The sequence below is a fragment of the Natrix helvetica genome, assembly GCF_964273705.1.
Source record: "Natrix helvetica genome assembly, chromosome: 1".
In the NCBI taxonomy this organism is placed as follows: domain Eukaryota; kingdom Metazoa; phylum Chordata; class Lepidosauria; order Squamata; family Natricidae; genus Natrix; species Natrix helvetica.
The window spans coordinates 73,665,119-73,683,592 of NC_138548.1; the positions used below are offsets into that span (position 1 = coordinate 73,665,119).

Below are 18,474 nucleotides of genomic sequence, written 5' to 3' on the forward strand. Positions count from 1 at the left end.
TATATGTTTTTAAAGGGTGTACGAGTTTATTACACGTTTGCCTCCTTTGCAGAGATAACACACTGCTGGTTTGTATCAGTTTGCAGTAGTTTAAGATTCTAAGATGTTTTTCAAAACTACGAGTATCAAACCTGTTGTCCCTCATCTGATACTTGTATATTTAATTTATATTTCTAAAATAAAGAACTTTGCAATAGTTGTAAAGATATTGCTGTTACTTTCAATTCGTTTCTTCATTTTGGTTTCTGAGAAAGAATGTGTACTTTTAACACAGGGTGCAATGTTGTGTTCTTTTCCATTGGTCTTTTTGGACAGATGTTATCCTTTAATTACTGTATTCCTTTCATGGGAGTCCCATCAGATTTCCATTAAAACATTAAAACATTTGCACTGAGAGATGAAGCTCAGCTTGTTTTCATGCTTCCCATATTTTGAGCATTGCTGTTTGGACAGTGAAGTTTATGTATTTTATGAGCCAGCATTCTTTCTGATTGCTCTTGAGTAGTTTAATAGGCTCCATTTAGCAACATTTCCATTTTCTATAGTGCATAACTCTAAGGCCCTAAATTCAGAGTTTTTGTTCTATCTCAACAGGATTCAATAAAAACCCTCCTAATTAGTTTTGCTTTGTCTAAAATACACATTTGCTATTCTTTTTGAGGTGCAGCCCATTGTATATGAGCAGACTATCATTTTGTTCCTCAGGCAAATGGTTCCAGGATCCAAATCTCTCCAGCTGCCACATTTTGCATAGCTACCCTGTTTCCCTGAAAACAAGACCTCCTCGGATAATAAACCCAATCAGGCTTTTGAGCTCATGCACTAAAATAAGCCCTCTCCCCAAAATAAGCCCTCCTCAAAAATATTGCAACACAGCAGCAGCCATGAGGTGACCACGCTTGCCGCCTCCTGCACCTCAAAAAAAAGACCTCCCCGAAAATAAGGCCAAGCACTTATTTCGGGGGTCAAAAGAAAATAAGACCCTATCTTATTTTTGGGAAAACACAGTAGTCATTAATTTCCTTCCTTCCTTCCTTCCTCCCTCCCTCCCTCCCTCCCTCCCTCCCTCCCTTCCTTCCTCTGGAATAGTAACATATGATAATACCATCTAAACCCCCAGAGTTTCAGCTTCCTTCCAAGATTTTACATATCTGTGATAATATGTTTATAATTGTTATTTACAGAGCCAGTTTCATCTGTAGGGCTCTGAAAACTTCTTAAAATCTTGCTGTGCAGAATATCTTTTATATTTCTAGCTTCTAGTCCATAACTCTTACCCGCTGCATTGGCTCCTCTGTGTCTTCTTTCTAGAGAATTGCTTTCACAGTCTATTTCTCTTGTTGAGAAATTGCTTTCACTGTCCATTTCTCTTGTTGAGCCTTTTTTCCTTGAACTGACAAATCTTTGCCTTTTTCATCAACTCTAGTTGCTCTCTGCTGGACTTTCCCCTCCCCCCCCCTCCGAAACATGCAAGCTCACTTTTGCTGAAAGTATACCTGGGATTGTTTTTACAAAGGAAGAAAAACATGTTACAAGTAATGCCGTTCATAATTGTACATTATGTTAATTGATCCTCACTTTGTCTTTTTAGAGCACCACAAATGGGAAGATTTGTGTTCCTTTCCTTTCCTTTCTCTTTCTGTTACATTAGCCAGCTGTATTCCTGATTTTAAAAGAAAAAATTATTATGGACTCCCCTGATGGATAAGTAAATTCCTCTTAGGTTCCCCTCTTTTCTTGCTCATTATTGTAAGTACAAAAATAAGCTTATTCTTTGGACTAGTCTGTGTCAGATGTTTATTTGTAAGTTATGATACCTTTAACTTTTTGTTCAAAAATAATGGAGAAACATATGATAAACTTAAATATTCTTTTTCTTTCTTTCTTGCAGGGCACAAAAATTGAGCAATGAATAAATTACGACAGAGCTTCAGGAGAAAGAAAGATGTCTACGTTCCTGAAGCCAGTAGACCACATCAATGGCAGACAGATGAAGAAGGGGTTCGAACTGGGAAATGCAGCTTCCCAGTTAAGGTAAATTAAGGTTCTCCATTCTTTTTGGGCTAGTAAGCACATTTGGACTTTTGAGAAAATGTCCGCATGGAAATATATATAGAAACATTCCTTTTGCATACGCAAACATGAAACCCTTTTCCCTTATTTGTTTTTTCCTTCCATCTTGTTTGATGTCTGCTGTCACCTCCAGTTTCCTAGAGCAGCTGTTGCTTTTTCTTTTATGAATTGAAAAAACAGCAGAAAGTAAATAGAGGGCTAAAGAGAAGAGACAAATGAGGAACAAATTTGTGAAGGTGTCTGTATTTATTGTGTGCAAGAGTAAGTGTGAATATATAAGAACAATACATAAGAAGTAAATAAGTGGGTGTGAGAATAGAGGGAACAAGGAGAATTTTTTGTTTTTATGTGACTGTTTAAAGAAATACCTCTGCCTTCTTCTTTCATTTCTAAGAATGTTTTGGATTCATATTTAGCTCTAGAGATTGTGCTGCTTTTCAAAAATCATTTATGTTCCTTTTTTAAAATAAAGAATAGGAAGATTAGGGACTTGCCTGGCACTAGGAGTGTTCTGGCCCTGAGTTGGAAGTGAATATATATATATATATATATATATATATATATATATAGATAGATAGATAGATAGATAGATAGATAGATAGATAGATAGATAGACAGACAGACAGACAGACAGACAGACAGACAGACAGACAGACAGACAGACAGACAGACAGACAGACAGACAGACAGACAGACAGACAGACAGACATAGATATAGATATAGATATAGATATAGATATAGATATAGATAGATGATCAACTGATAAGGAAGAGAACCCGTGGCTTAGTGGTTAAGACTCCTGCCTAAGATATATACAGCCCGGGTTCTAATCCCAGTAAGGGTATGGCTAGCTGATGAGAGCTAATTAGCTCGAAATAGATCTATCCTAGTCTCCCTTTATTTATTTATCAGTACAATTACAACACATATATAGATGAGGTTTATACGTTGTATTAAGCCCCAATTTAATTAATCATGGTTTATTGGATGTAAAACACAGCTGCCTAGGTTTGCACAATTCCATGGTGTAAACCACAATTTAAAAATCATGATGGTTGCTTCCCATAGCATGCTTAAGGAAAACACAAATCAAATTATAGCTTAAAGCAGGAGTTCTTAGACTGTAAGTCATGACCCTCTCCCAGTAAATATAAGGTGGATCATGGATTCCTGGGTACCTGGAAAGGTTGAAAGCTGGGTGGAAGCTGTGAAGGAAGCTGCAGCACTTTCAGAACTATGATTCCTGGTTATGGCAGGAAGAAGGGAATCGGTGTCTCATGTGATACATAGCTGAGGAAAAGGAGAAGTACTATCTGGTTGCCATTTGCCTTGGAAGAAAATTAACACTCTGACTGGAATCCTCTGACAAGAAATCATCTGGATGAGAGTTGGCATGTTTTGTGGATTTAGCCAAAGTGCAAAATTGGTGATTCCAAACTTTGGTAGTTGGAAGGGTTGAAAAACAGGCAGGGAATAGAGCATCTGTGGAAGCTACAATGATAAAGAAAACATGCTTCCAAGACCCCACCAGGTGATATTGTTTTACTGAGAGGACCTGGAGAGCATGCCCAGTCTGCCAAATTCAGTAGGAATACTGAAGGTAACATACCGCATGCGATGTAGGGCTTTAAAGGTGACATCTGACATTTTGAATTGTACCCAGAAAGTTGCCCGGAATCTGGTGCAGCTCTCACTCGGCAATGGCATTACATGGGCATATCAAGAGGTCTCCACTGCTAACTCTACTGCTGCATTCTGGACTAGCTGTGGATTCCAAATGATCTTCAAGGGCAGCCCCGTGTAGAATGCATTACAATAGTCCAATTGAAAGGTAACTTAGGAATAAGTAACTTTGAACAGTGCACCTCAAACTAGGAACCTCTAGATTGTGCACCAGCTGACTGATGAATTATCAGTCCAACCAGATGGAGGTCACCAGAGACCCTAAAACGCACAGCCTCTCAGATTTGTCAGGGTTGTGCTGAAGCCAAGTTATTTAATCTAGACCAATGTAGCCTTCAGGCACTAGGAAAGCACCTCAGTGACATCACTTGGGCAACCCTGGGTCAGACATGTACAGCCAAGTATTATCAGTATACAGATGGTACTTTACCCTGTGCCAATGAATCATCACATCCAACATTTTTATGTAGATGTGGGAAGAAAGTTGAGCCCTGATTCATCCCATAAAGCAGGGGTTTACACTAGATCTCTCCCCTACCTACCAACACTGACTGGAATGGCCTTGGATGAAGAAGAACCATTGAAGAACTGCCTTCCACTCCAGGTTCCATCAGCTGGCTACCATGATTAACGGTATTAAAAGCTGCTGATGGATCAAATAGGGCCAAGATGGAGGTGTGCCACTCTCATCCTGGGCCTGTAGGAACTCAGCAACAACCGCAATGAATGCCACCTTGATATTGTGTCCCAATCTGAAGCCTGTTAATCCAAATTATCAATTTGAAGAAGCTGTAGCCTACCACCTTCTCAACAATATTCTTCAAGAAGAGAAAATTGGACACAGGATGAAAATTGTCCAGCAGTGCTGTGTCCAGAGATGAGCTGTGGAGAAGGAGACAGAACACTGTCTCCTTCAAAGCAGGTGCAACTGTTCCTTCTTCCAAAGAAGCATTCTGGATCCAGAATGAATTATCATACTGGAAAGCTTATTTTGTAAGCCTATTGAAATACTGTTAACCTTCTGCCATGTTCAGAGAGTACTTTAATAAAAATGTTCTTATCTATTAAATAAATGTTCTCCAGATTGCTAGGATTATAAAAGCTTCTGCATTTCTTTCATGTTAGTCAGAAATATATAGTTTTACAGAAAAAGTTAATTATAGAAAATTGCTAACAAAGGCAGAAAGTGTGATTCACACTAAAAAGTGATAAAAATATATATACTTATTCTGTTTTCCACAGGGAGTCCATCTTCTCTGTGAGTAAATTCTTCATATGCCTAGTGTCTTGAAATAATTTCTGATAGACAGAAGTAACCTTTAGATTATGTTTCTAACCCTGTTTTGCTTTTGGTTTCTTTGGCATTTTGATTACTTCAGATGGGGGGAAGGAACAAATGGTTGCATGAAAGGAAGCAATTTTAAAGGGATGCCAAGGGAGAGTACATTTCATAACAACCTAAAACAAGCTGGGCTGATAGAAACAAGCAGATTTCTTTAACGCTTTTATAGGTTTTTATAGGTTTTATAGTCACCAACCCCCTTCCCATAGCCCACTACTGGTCTGTGGCGTGCATGTGTGCATCTCCACTTGTACAAGCACAGGGTGAGTGTGTGCTTGCTGGCCACTCACACGTAACCATCCCCTCCCCAGTCTACAAAGCCGGAAACCACCCTGCCGTGGCCGCAGCGCTCCACATGGAATGGGCCGTAATCCCTGGGGGAGGGGCCTGACCCAAGGCCTCATAGGTCATGGCAATGGCCTGCTGAATCCACCTCCCGATGGTAGAAGGGGTGAACTCTGTGCTATGGCACATTTTAGTAATACTCTGATCCTAAATTAAGCAAAAGCTCTGGAGTTTTAAAAATACTTCATATCTTTTTCTGGATTTAAGAAATATATATACACTCTGCATTTGCACATAATGCCAAACCAGGCTTTCTTGTAACTGTGGTTTCTGGAACTGTTCTGACCTAGGCTTCCTGAGACAGTAAAAATAACACGCTGAGTCCGCAAAACCCTCTTTTTATTTCAACGGCTGTGAATTATGTTCATTCAGCCCTTAATCAGTCACAAATAGTTTGTAAAGAGTCCGACAGAAGTCTGCTACAGTCTTTCGGGATAAGGCTGATAAGCACACACCTTTATCTCCCTTGAAACGCTGCCAAAGACCTACTTGCCAATTAGCTTTGTAAGGCCAAACGGAGCCCAGAGTCAAAACGGAACTTCAAAGTTTAAACCGACCAGAACGAACAAAGTTGCTTCCTGCAAAGGCTCACGTACCTTTACTCCTCCTTTATGTCTTATGGGAGGGGCCAATCATCTCCAAGCCTTACTCCCGAGTTGCCTCTTTTGTCTTAACTGTTCTTGCCTTCTGGCAGCTCTGCGCATGCATGCACTGGGAACAGGCTCCCCCTGTTTCTCTGCCTCGCTGATGTCCAACTCTGGAGGCTCCAGAGGTAGCACATAACTCCCAGATGTCCCTGACCCCTTCCCTAATGCAGAGCCCTCAACCGAGCCTTCCCCAGACTCTAGGATTAGCCCATGTTTTCCCCCAAACTCCTCATTGTCTGACTCTGCTGCCAGTTCCAGGATTGGATTGGATTTATTGGATTTATATGCCGCCCTTCTCCCAAAGGACTCAGGGTGGCGTACAACATTAAAAAACACATATCGAAAAGTTAAGAGGAAATTAGATAAATATCCAAAAACCCAAACCCAGTTAATATAACAATAACATTTTAAAAATTAGATAAAATTAACAGGCCAGGCCTGCTTGCTGGAAAAACCAACTTTATAGGGCGCGTCGGAAGGACAAGAGGTCTGGGATTATGCGAAGCTCTGGGGGCAGCTCATTCCAGAGGGAAGGCGCTCCCACAGAGAAGGCTCTCCCCCTGGGGGTCGCCACCCGACACTGGCCGACGGCACCCTGAGGAGGCCAACCCTGTGGGATCGTACTGGACGGTGGGAGACTACTGGTAGGTGGTCTCGCAGATAACCTGGGCCTAAGCCATGGAGCACTTTAAAGGCATAATTAGTACCTTGAATCACACCTGGAAAACAACCGGCAACCAGTGCAGGCTGCCTAAAAGGGGTGTAACATGGGAGCACCTAGATACCCCCATGATAACCCGCGCGGCCACATTCTGGACCAGCTGAATCCTCTGGGTGCTCTTCAAGGGCAGCCCCATGTAGAGAGCGTTGCAGTAGTCCAGGCGAGAAAGGACGAGGGCATGAGTGAATGTGCATAGAGCATCCAGATCCAGGAAGGGGCGCAACTGACGTACCAGGTGAACCTGGTAAAAGCCCCCCCTGATCACGGCCGTCAGGTGCTCTTCTAAACTAAGCCGCGTGTCCAGGAGGACTCCCAGAGTGCGGGCCCTCTCTGAGGGGGCTAAAATTTCTCCCCCTATCATCAAAGATGGAACAAGATGCACAAATCGGGATGACGGAAACCATAGCCACTCAGTCTTGGAGGGATTGAGCTTGAGCCTGTTCCTCCCCATCCAGATCCGCACAGCCTCTAGGCATCGGGACATCATGTCGAGGGCATTGTTTGGGTGGCTTGGGGTAGAGATGAAAAGTTGGGTATCATCAGCATATTGACCTAGGAATCTTGCCTTTTCTGTGGCAGCCCCATCTCCCTGAAATTTGTCAGCCCCCCCGCCCCGTGCTCTTTTAACATTCCGAAAAGCACTTAAGGCTTGACTTTTTCCTCAAGCACTGGGTTAAGGTGAGCTTTGTGAAATTACCTGTTGTGGGCTTTGTGGGAAAGTTTAACTATGGTGCCATGTTTTTCGTTTTAATATTTTTATTGTACATGGATGTGGTTTTATCTCTTGATTGTGAGCCACCCAAAGTTGGTACAAGATGGTGGTCCTGTTTGATTAGAAATTACTTTCTAGTATTTGTGCTTGTGGGTTTCTTTTAATGACAGATTCATTCACCTATTTGCTTCTCCTTTTGTAAGAGTATTATGTATCTTAAATATACTTGTACTTTCCTAAGCACTTTCTTTTCATTTCTGTGAAATGAATAAGGCAAATATGGATTTTAATATTTGGGGATAAGAAAGTGCAGCTTAAAAAGAGTTTTCTTTTAGCTGCTATTGGATTACATGATTATAGCAGAGACAATCATAATTCAGGATCCTACACTGAAATACAGAAATGCATGGTTAAAACTAGGATGTATAAGCCATGGTTTAACATTGGGGCTTTTTCTCAGAGAAACTATGATGCTTCATCTGAGACAGATCACATTAAAATAAAATTACCAGCTCATCATTTGATACAAATTTGATTAAGGTATAAACTAAATGTTGTAAATAAATATGCATATTCTCTCAATTTTTGGAATGGTTTCTTTTATGAAACCACAAAGCATTTTATGAAGATGAATTTAGATTATTTGTAGGTTTTGAAGAGGCATGAGGAAAGAAGACCTGTTAGAAAAGACAGACGTGGTTGAACAAAGTACTTGTGTTTATGTTCCTTTGCAAGTAAAAATGTTTTCACATTTGTATCTATATTTTGCCCTGTGGTATTTCTTTTTATAAGAGTGTTATAAAATAGCTTTGAGTAAAGCTGAAAATTCTAAAACGTCTAATGGTAATTTTAATCCACACAGACAACTGTATCTAGAGATTAATTTTGTAGTCCCAACTGGGATGCTTTCTTGTTAAGTATCACTGCTTATTCTTTGCCTTGATACACATTAGAGATATAAAGCTCTTTGAATATGAAGCCAAAAAGGTACTTTAGGGTCAGCATAGGGGCACATGCCCCACCTATCAGTGCTTCTGTAAAGAAGTAATGTCTTTTCCCAGCCTTTCACAGTAACGGCATGATGCAATGAAAAGTTGTGTTTGAATTAAGGAGAGGCTGACAGCATGCCCTTGGCCATTTCTATGTTGGTTTCTTCAAAGGCATATTTTTCTGGGATTGTGTTGCTACTATGGGAACCAGAAAAAGATGCAGTTTCTTTAAAGGGGGGACCCATAGATGTAGCATGCACAATCAAGACCCCTTCAAAGCACTTTTTTGCCTTTGATTGTAAAGTGTAGCCGATCCTTAGTTCATACATTGCCTTAAAACCATATTATAAGTCATTGGTTTTGTATTGTCACTATGATTTGTACAAATCATGGTTTATGAACTTGCAGGTTTCATTGATTCAACAAAAAATAGCTAAAACAAATCTTAGATTAATATAGATTAATGTGAACCCAAACTATTATGGTTTGAATGCTTGATAAAGAATATTCTTAAAAAGCTAGTTTTATCAGCTTTTTGAACAATTACTAGAATTCTTTGTTTTCCCTAAGTGATATTTATCTTCACTTTCCTTTTAATAGTTTTACTTCATGCAAGCCTCATTACTTCATTAAAGAGGCACTAAAATTATTGAATATAAGTTCCTTTGTTTCACTCTATTTAGAATGCAGGTAGTTCTTGACTTACAACCATTTGTTCAGTGACCGTTTGAAGTTACAACGACATTGAAAAAAGTGACTTATGACCATTTTTCATACTTACTACCATTGCAGTATCCCCCAAAGTCAAATTTGGACTCTTCACAATATATTTATGATGATTGCTGTTTCCCAGGGTCATACGATCCACCTTTTGTGTCCTTCTGACAAGCAAAGTCAATGGGGAAGCCAGATTCACTTTACAACTGTGTATAAACACCTGGAGGGACTCACTTAAGGAACTGTGGCAAGAAAAGTCGTAAAATGGGGCAAAATTCACTTAACAACTGTCTCACTTTGCAACAGAAATTTTGTGATCATAGACTGAAGACTACCTATGCTCACTTTATGTTTCATAGCTGATTTCGCGTAACTTAAGAGTTGTCTTAAGTTGACTCAGTAGCATTGTAGGGAGAACGTGATAAAAAAGATTAAGAACTGATACTGAGGTTTTCATTTGTGGCAGAAGTCTCATTCCCCCGCCCCCCTTTCCACACTACTATTCTACCATTGTGTTTTATTTAGCATTTTTGAGAAGCTTCATTGGTACATAAAAAAGATTTATGTAAATAAGCTTTTAAGGAGTGTTGCAATGAACTCTGTTCTAGCGACTTTAAAAGTATAACAATAATTAGAATCACAAACCCACGTGGCCTCAGATAAAGTATGAAAGTTAGTTTGCAGTGTTTAAATAGCAGGAAGAAGTCTTATAATAAATAAACATAAGAGTCTGGTTGAACTGAAGAAAATGAAAACTACATAAATCACGAGGCTGGCCAAGAAGGATTTTAAGAAAGACAGGGAAAGAAGGATTATAATGGTGTTTTTAAAACATATTGAAACAGAAAATTGGTTTAAGGCAGCAGTTCTATTCATCAGTAAGATGCAAATGAAATACTTGAAATTTTGGAAAGAAAAGATTTTAAGTTCCTTTCTTTGAATTTGTGGAATAGAATAGAGTCCGCTGCAGTGTTCAGTATGCAACTCAATTCACCTGATTTTGCTGGGCATCTTTTTAAAGTGAGTGATGCACAAATCCAACCACTAAAACTGTGTTCTTCTCTTGTTCCTACACCGGTTTGCTGAGCTTTAGTTTTGAAGTGTTATGCCTGCCAATTGCTGTTCAGGCAAACTGATTAAATGTAAACACTACTGATTATGGTTGACTTGATTGGAAAATACTCAATTCCCTGAATTGATTCGGTTATAAATTTAAATTACTTACAAGTATATAAGTTGCATCTGTATATCCAACTGTCTTTTCCATTTTTCTTGCGTAAGAAATATGCAGGAGGAGTTCTATTTGCTCAAGTTTAGAGTATGCTCTATAAACTCCTTTAATTTTCTGACATTAGTTTCAATGTCTTGCAGTACTATAATCCCTCGGTAATAACTCTTTTTCTAACATCTCTATTTAGTTCTTGTGTAACTACTGAATATCGACTAATAAACCGAGTCAAGACAACCCTGACATCCGTATTTTTCTATTTCCTGGTAGAAACACCTAGTATTTGTATACTGTACTGCCTTTGTTTTTCACAGTCGAGAGTTGTCTGTCCAAGAGTTCATTAAAGCAAAAAAAGGCAAGGAGTATTTTCAGTGGGATATTTGCAATGAGCCTGAGAAACAGCCTGTCAGAAGGCGGTAGCCAAGAAAGATCAAAAGTCAGAGAAGATTTTGAAACGTTCTTAAACCCTGTATTCTGTTTGACTTTCCTTTCGTAACAAATAACGATTGCTAGTCAGGAAGCTGTTTAAAACTATTAAAATGTCAACTGTACATGGAGACCTCATAATTTTGCAACTTTTTCTGGGTAAGTAGCATTTTTCTGGAAGGACTTGAACATGCATAAAGAATTTACTTTCAGGGAAAGTGCATTCTTTCCCTTGGCAAGTTATTTTAGCTATTCTTATAGTGCAACAATAATATTTTAGCTGTCTTTGATCTAAGTGACATAGCTGGAGCTTTATCTCTGTTGAAAAGAATGATTTTGAATAAGCATGCAGCATTGCAGGTGTTTAGTTCTGGATTTTTTTTGTTTTAAAACATGTCTTTTTCAACCAGTGTGATAGCCAGTGTGGGAGTAGCCTCAAGGAGTGCTGGGCTCTAGTTCCCCCTCAGCCATTGAAGCCTACTTGGTGACCCTCAGCAGTCAGATGCTCTCAACTCAATCTATGTTACATGATTTACAAAGGAGATAACACTATGTATGCTGTTCTGTGGCATTGTCTCTGGAGATTCTCAATCATCCAGGTCATGGTTGTCCCAAAGGTGCTTTTTCAAAAGGCAACTGGACTTTCTTTGTTTTGCTTGAAGATGCTTCACTTCTCATCGAATGTGTGATGAACCATTGTAATAATTTATTAAAGTTGTATGCTGCCTGGCTATCATTGAATTTGGGTGGCTCATAACAATCAAAGAAATTACAATAAAATCACGAAAACGTAAAATATGACAAAAGATGGTAAGTGTGACAGATCAGACTGAGTGACACCCTGAAGACAGGATGTCACTCTCCCTCACTAAAGGCCCAGGTGAAGAACTTAATTCTTCATAGTTGTTCTAACAAAAGCAGGATGTGATCTATTTGGATCTTGGGAGGAACCGTATCTGCTATAGGGCAGGTGCTGCTATAGAAAAGTTGCACTTCCAGGGTCCCGATAGATTATATTATTTGATTGAAGAAACCCAAAATGTGCCAATCCTGGACAATCATAAATGGCCAGGCAGATGCTACGGGAGACAAGTGTCTCTCAAGTTGTCCCTCAAGTACCCAAGTCTTTGCCTTCAAGTAACCAGACCATATTTATAGATAACAACCAGCACCTTGAATTGCATCTGGAAGAAAATTAGCAACCAATACAGTCAGAATGCAGAGTTTTTACATGATTTGTGCCACTGCATTCAGGAACAGTTAAAGCTTCCAAGTGATCTTCAAAGGCAGCTCCCTCTAGATAGCATTGCACGAGATGACTAAAGCATGATTGACTGACTGACTGACTGAAGGATCCTCAACCTAAGAAAGGGTACACTTGTTAGAGTTGGGTAAAGGCTTTCCTGGCAACAGCTGCCATCAGTTTTTCAAGCAAGAGTCAAGAAGACACACACATTATGTACCAACATTGAAAGGGGAAGTACAACATTGAAGGCCAAAGATGGTACATTCCCAGATCTAGACCCAGATATCCATAGCTGCTAATTGAAATTAATTGGTTATGACTTCTGTAATGATCCCTGCTTTCTAGATTTTTAAATTAAAATGGTAATAAGAGCACAGCCAGGTGACACAGCTGTAGCCAATGATGAAATTATACCTGTTCACGGTGCATAGTAATTTTGATGTGCCAGCCAGGCAATGATAGTTGTTATGTTGACGACATAATTGTTTATACTATGTGATTGATTCATTGATTGACTGACTGATTATGACATAAAATCAGTCTTGATTCTTAGCAATGCAAGTGATTGAATCATACAGGATGATTTATTCTTAGTCTTAGCCTTCAGAATAGCTAATTGTGGACTACTCTGAGGATTACTTTATTTTTTTTCAATCGTATAAAAAGGAACTTCTTGTAAGTTTGCATTGATATCAGATAACATGTCAGACGATAAGCACTCAAGGTGATTCTAGCAGATTGCATCAAAACTAAATTTTCCAAGCACATATTAAGGATGTGGAATTGAAACTGGAAAGGGTTACATAGATTGTTGGCTCCAATCTCTTATTCTCTTCAGAAATTTAAGTGAAAGCATCTCTGATAGATTGTTGACTAAACACATCCAGTGAAGTGGAACCCACCATCTTCCAGTTAATTGATTCTGTTACCAAAAATACTACTATAGCTAGAATTTTCTTCTAACATTCACTCAAAATCTGTCTTTACATTATATCTAGCTTACATATATTTCAATCTTGAAAGGTGGAAAACAGATCTTGATTATTTGTTTGGTATTGTTTCAACTGTTGGAAAAGTACTACCAGTATTTTCTTCTCTTCTTAAAATTGAAAACTCAACCTATGATCACAGTTCAACCCAAAGTTTCTGTTGCTAAGCAAGACTGTTGTTAAGTGTATTTTGCTCCATTTTACAACCACAGTTGTTAGGTTTTCTTGCCACAGTTGTTAAGAAAACCACTGCAGTTGTTAAGTTAGTAAAACAGTAGTTAAGTAAATTTCACTGTCTCCGAAGTGGGGCTTGGGAGGAGTCACATCTGGGTATTGTCACGGCCCATCTTCCCAGAGACTGAGGTAAATCTTGAGGCCACTCCCTATGCTCCTCCTCTGACTCTCCAGATTAACCTCAGTCTTCGGCCCAGAAGGAGCTAATTTAGCTGGCTCTCCTTGGTACGAGACTTTACCTTTTTTTCCTTTCAGCTAAGTGTAATTGTCTAGCGTAGCCTCCTCTTGTGCACTCTGTAATCAGCGTGTGCACAGTAAGTGGATAGCGCTACTGAGAGGCTCTCGAGTTGCGGTTCGGCTGCAGGGGGGGCGCCCCAGGCCCCGTGCCTCATAGCGCGGCTGCAAGCGATCCCAGGTTCAGCATGGGGATCGCAGGACCCAGGAAGGAGGAGAGTGACTCAGTCGGAATTGGCTTACGTGCTCGGACCGTATGGTCGGCGGTAGCCATCCGGTTTCAGAGGCCACAAGCGCCTGTGACCATCGCCAGCACACAGCAGGAGGATTGGGCCCAGGGATGGCCACAGTATCTGGCGGTGGGCCGGTCGTAACTTGAGCGGTGGATTGGCGGCGAGGCTGAAGAGTGGAGATTCGAAGGAGTGCCGACTCTTCGCAGACTGACCGGTTCCAGCAGAGAGAGAGAGGAGGTGGATTGACTAACCATGAGTAGAGACGCGATGGCACACAACTTGAGGAGTGGAGAACCAGTGAGCTCCCTAGGGGATGCAGATCCGGGTGAGGGACCCTCCCGGGGAGCCAAACAAGCAGAGAGGGGCAGACCCATGGCGAGTAAGTGTACCTTCAAGTCCTCACAGAGGGAGGATTCTAAGAGGAACATTAGGATGATCAGGGTGGCAGGCAGGAGAACCAGGGATACCATCAGTCCTTCCCTGGCCAGGTCCCATTCTCCAGGCAGGGCTGCTTCCTCGATGGAGGATCCTCTATGCTCTCCGGCCTCCCCACATGGCTCACCAAGGGGGGGATAGCCTCTTATCCCCCCCTATCACCAACCCACTCCTCTGGAGCTCCCTTCGGGCACAGAACAACTAGTTTACCCAGACAACGCCTGGCTCCTCAAGCCTCTAATCCTAGTGCAGGTCTGGAACCCCCCAGCCTCTCTCCGGCCTACCCAGAGTTCTCGGAGAGCTTCCAGGAGGTCATAGCCAGAGCTATTGGGCATGCAGCACCAGTTTCAGGGGTTTGGAAGCAAGGCTTCTCACACTGCACCTCGAGGTCATCTAGACGTGCCCGAACCTTCAACCTCCAGAGACCTTCGGGCAGACTCTCCCTCCACGGCTAGCGAGGAGTTGGGATCAGAGGTGGGGAGCATCAGACATTGGCTTCTCCGATTACGAAGAGGCTCAGACTCCCGAAGCCCCAGCCATCACAGGGCTCTTTCCCCCCACTCTCTTTAGCTCCCTGCTGCACAAGGCTAAGGCCACAGCAGACCTGGACACCCAGATCCCAGCCAACTGCTACTTCTAACTCTAGTGGGGAAGCCAAGAAGGTCCTTACCACAGGCCCCAGGTGGAGAAAGAGGAGATCCCAACCCCAGACCTATTCCTGGAGGTACTCAAGTCCCAATGGGCTCAGCCTGGCATCTTTCCCATGCCAAGGAGCAATGATCGCAGGTATTATGACCTTAATGCCGCCTTTGCCCAAGCCTTACAGGTACCCTCTGTGAATGCCCCAGTGGCTGGTTTGGCCTCTTCCTCACCGGTGGTGACGGGAGACATCTCCAACTGCCTGAAGGCGGAAGATAGAAAGGCGGAGTTGGTCATGCGCAGGACGTTCCAGGCAGTATTGTGGGCAATCGGGGCTGCCCCAGCATCCTCTTTTTTCAACAGGACCACCCTGCTATGGCCGGAACAACTCTGGGACAGAACTCCGGGATCAGACGTAAGACTCCTGCAGGACATTACGAAGTTGATGGTGGCCACCCAGTTTTCGGCAGATGCCACCCTGGATGTGGTAAGGTATTCTTCCAGGGCTTTGTCCTCTTCAGGGGCATCCAGACACTTGCTGTGGCTGCACAACTGGAAGCCTGAGTTCTGGGCAAAATGGCATTTGGCAGGCATGGATTACATGGGGGACAAGCTATTCAGTCCATCTCTGGACCCCATCCTCATCGAGGACAAGAACAAGCAAAAGGTCTTCCCGTCCACGTCCAAGCGATCTGACCACCGCTCGGCATCCTCCCACAGGAGACCCAATTATCAAGCACCTGAACAGGACTTCCAACAGCCGAGGTACTCTGCTCCCAGATTCTACAGGCAGGGGGATAGACAGCTCTCTAGGGACAGATACAGGTTCCAACAGCGTCCCTTTCGAGGGGTGGTGGTGGCCGCCCCTTCTGCAGAAACAAGTAATTCGGGATCGAATCACCTCATCGGCGGCTACCTTACCTTGTTTGCAGATCGCTAGGATTGCATCACCATGGATGCATGGGTTCTCCAGACAGTCAGGTTTGGTTTACGGTTGGAGTTTCGCTCCCTGGGTCTTTTCCTCCTCCAAGAACCCTGCCAAGCATTCTCTCATGCGCAAGGCCATTCAGCATCTACTGGAAATCAAAGCAGTGGAGCTGGTTCCGGAGGGGGAGAAGGAATCAGGATTTTATTCCAATCTTTTCGTGGTCTCCAAGAATTCAGGGGGGTGGAGGGCCATCCTGGACCTCAAGCTATTAAATTCCAGGCTTATCTACCGCAAGTTCAAGATGGCCTCCCTCAGGTCTGTTCTGGAAGGGATTAGGCAGGGGGACTTCCTAGCCTCCATTGACCTCACCGAGGCTTACTTACACATTATGATTGCCCTGGACTACCGTAGGTTCCTTAGGTTCCTCTATGGGGGCACACATTACCAATATAGGGCCCTTCCCTTCGGGTTGGCCTCCGCTCCCAGGACCTTCACCAAGGTTCTAGTCATGGTGGCGAGCATCTCCGTACCATCCCGCTGCGGTTACATTGCTACCTAGATGACATTCTCGTGTTAGCTACCTTGGCAGCCCGAGCCAGGGGGGACCTGGGTCTCACAATCAACACCTTGAGGTCCCTGGGATTCTCGGTCAACCTTGAGAAAAGCCATCTAGTTCCTACCACCAGACTCCAACATCTGGGGACCATCATTGACTCAGTGGGATGTGAGGTTTTCCTCTCGGAGGAGCATAGGGACAGTATTGTGCAATTGATTCTAGAGATTCGCAGGAATCGATCTGTTCCCGTAGCTCTTCTTTCCAGGCTTCTCGGCGAGTTCATCTCCTGCATCAGGATAGTGCCTTGGGCTCGGCTCGATGCCAGAGAGCTGCAGTAGTTCCTCCTTCCATACCAGAGAAACGGGACGAGTGATGTAGAATTCAAGGTCCTTGTTATGCCCCAGGTACACCTGTCCCTCCGCTGGTGGATGTCCCCGGCTCTGGCCAAGGGCTCCCTGTTGAAGGAGCCAGACAGGTTGGTCCTGAAGACAGACGCAAGCCTGTTTGGTTGGGGGGCACACCTGGACTCCCAGCTAATCCAGGGACGGTGGACGCCAACGGACCTTCGGAAGAACATCAACTGGCTGGAGCTCAGAGCGATCCACCTAGCTCTCCGGCGCTTCAAGGTGACAGTATCCGGGAAGCACATCCTGGTGCTTATGGACAACATGGCAACCAAGGCTTACGTGAACAAGCAAGGGGGCACCCACTTCGTGGCACTTCACAATGAGGCGGTGAGATTGGGGAACTGAGCCGAACGGAATCTTCTATCAATCCGAGCAGAACACATCTCCGGGATGGAGAATCATCAGGTGGACTGGCTCAGCAGAGAGACAGTAGACCACGGAGAGTGGCAACTTCACCCTAGCTTCTTCCAGCGGATCTGCCAGAGATTCGGCCAGCTGACAGTGGATCTGTTCGCCTCTTCATCAAACACCCAGCTTCTGAGGTTCATATCGCGGTTCCCGACACAAGGGGCAATGGACATAGACTCCCTGTGCTGCAGTTGGCCAGGGCTTCTCTATGCCTTCCCTCTCCTTTCCCTCCTTCCTGGGGTGCTGAGGAAGCTAGTGATAGAGAGGGCAGAGGTCATCCTGGTGGCTCCCTATTGTCCCCAGCGTCCCTGGTTCACAGACCTGATAGAGATGTCAACCTTTCCCCATTGGAAAATCTCTCGGGGGGAGGTGACCCTATTCCAGGGGAGGCTGGAACACCCAGACCCAGACTGGCTCCAACTGACCATCTGGCGCTTGAGCGGGAACAATTAAGGGAGGCCCACATTTCCTCTAAGGTCATCAGCATCATCAAGGCCTCCAGGAGGAGATCCACCACTCGCATCTATGATGCGACCTGGACCTCCTTTGCGTCCCGGTGCCAGTCTGCACAGGTAGAACAGGTATCGGCTACAGTCCCGCAGATACTGGACTTTTTCCAGGAAGGACTGGAGAAAGACCTGGCCCCCAGCGCCCTCATGAAAACAGGTCTCAGCCCTTGCCACCGTCCTGGGGGGAGGTACCCAGCCTTTGTCCCAACATCCTATCATAAAGCAGTTCCTCAGAGGAGCAACTAACTTCCGGCCCCCGGTGATCCACTGCTTCCCCTCTTGGGACCTGCCCACAGTGCTCTACGCACTCATGGAAGCACTGTTGCACTCATGGAAGCACTGTTCGAGCCCCTGAGGGAGGTGACCTTTCAGCTTACCCTTAAGGTGGTGTTCTTCGTAGCCATCATCTCCACCAGGAAGGTGTCAGAGATCAACGCCCTGTCGGCTACAGCGTATCTCTGCACCTTCCACAGCAACAGGGTTGTACTCAGGCTCGTCCCAGTCTTCATGCCTAAGATTAATTCCCTGTTTCATAGGGCTCAGGAGATAGTTCTCCCAGACTTCTGTCCATCTTCCTCAAGAGGAAGAGAGTGGTCCTGGCACCGTCTCGACGTTAGGAGGGCACTGCGCATCTATCTGAAGGCGGTCGGAGGTTCTCTTCATTTCCTTCCACCCTTCAACCAGGGGAGTGAAGGTCTCCCCAGCCACCATCAGTAGATGGATCAGACTGGCCATCTCCAAGGCCTACTGCACACTCCACCAGGAGTGTAGC

The 18,474-nt window shown here is 43.7% G+C and overlaps 1 protein-coding gene across 5 annotated transcripts in view; it reads left to right on the plus strand.

Annotated features, from left to right (window-relative positions):
• NUMB (NUMB endocytic adaptor protein) overlaps positions 1-18,474 on the plus strand; it is a 90,184-nt gene that overhangs the window by 48,420 nt on the left and 23,290 nt on the right. For all 5 annotated transcript variants that reach the window (XM_081936979.1, XM_081936981.1, XM_081936982.1 and 2 more), the window contains exon 2: positions 1,892-2,034. In XM_081936979.1, the coding sequence (XP_081793105.1) occupies positions 1,909-2,034 (126 nt within the window). In that variant the 5' untranslated portion in view covers positions 1,892-1,908. The remainder of the gene's footprint in view (positions 1-1,891; positions 2,035-18,474) is intronic.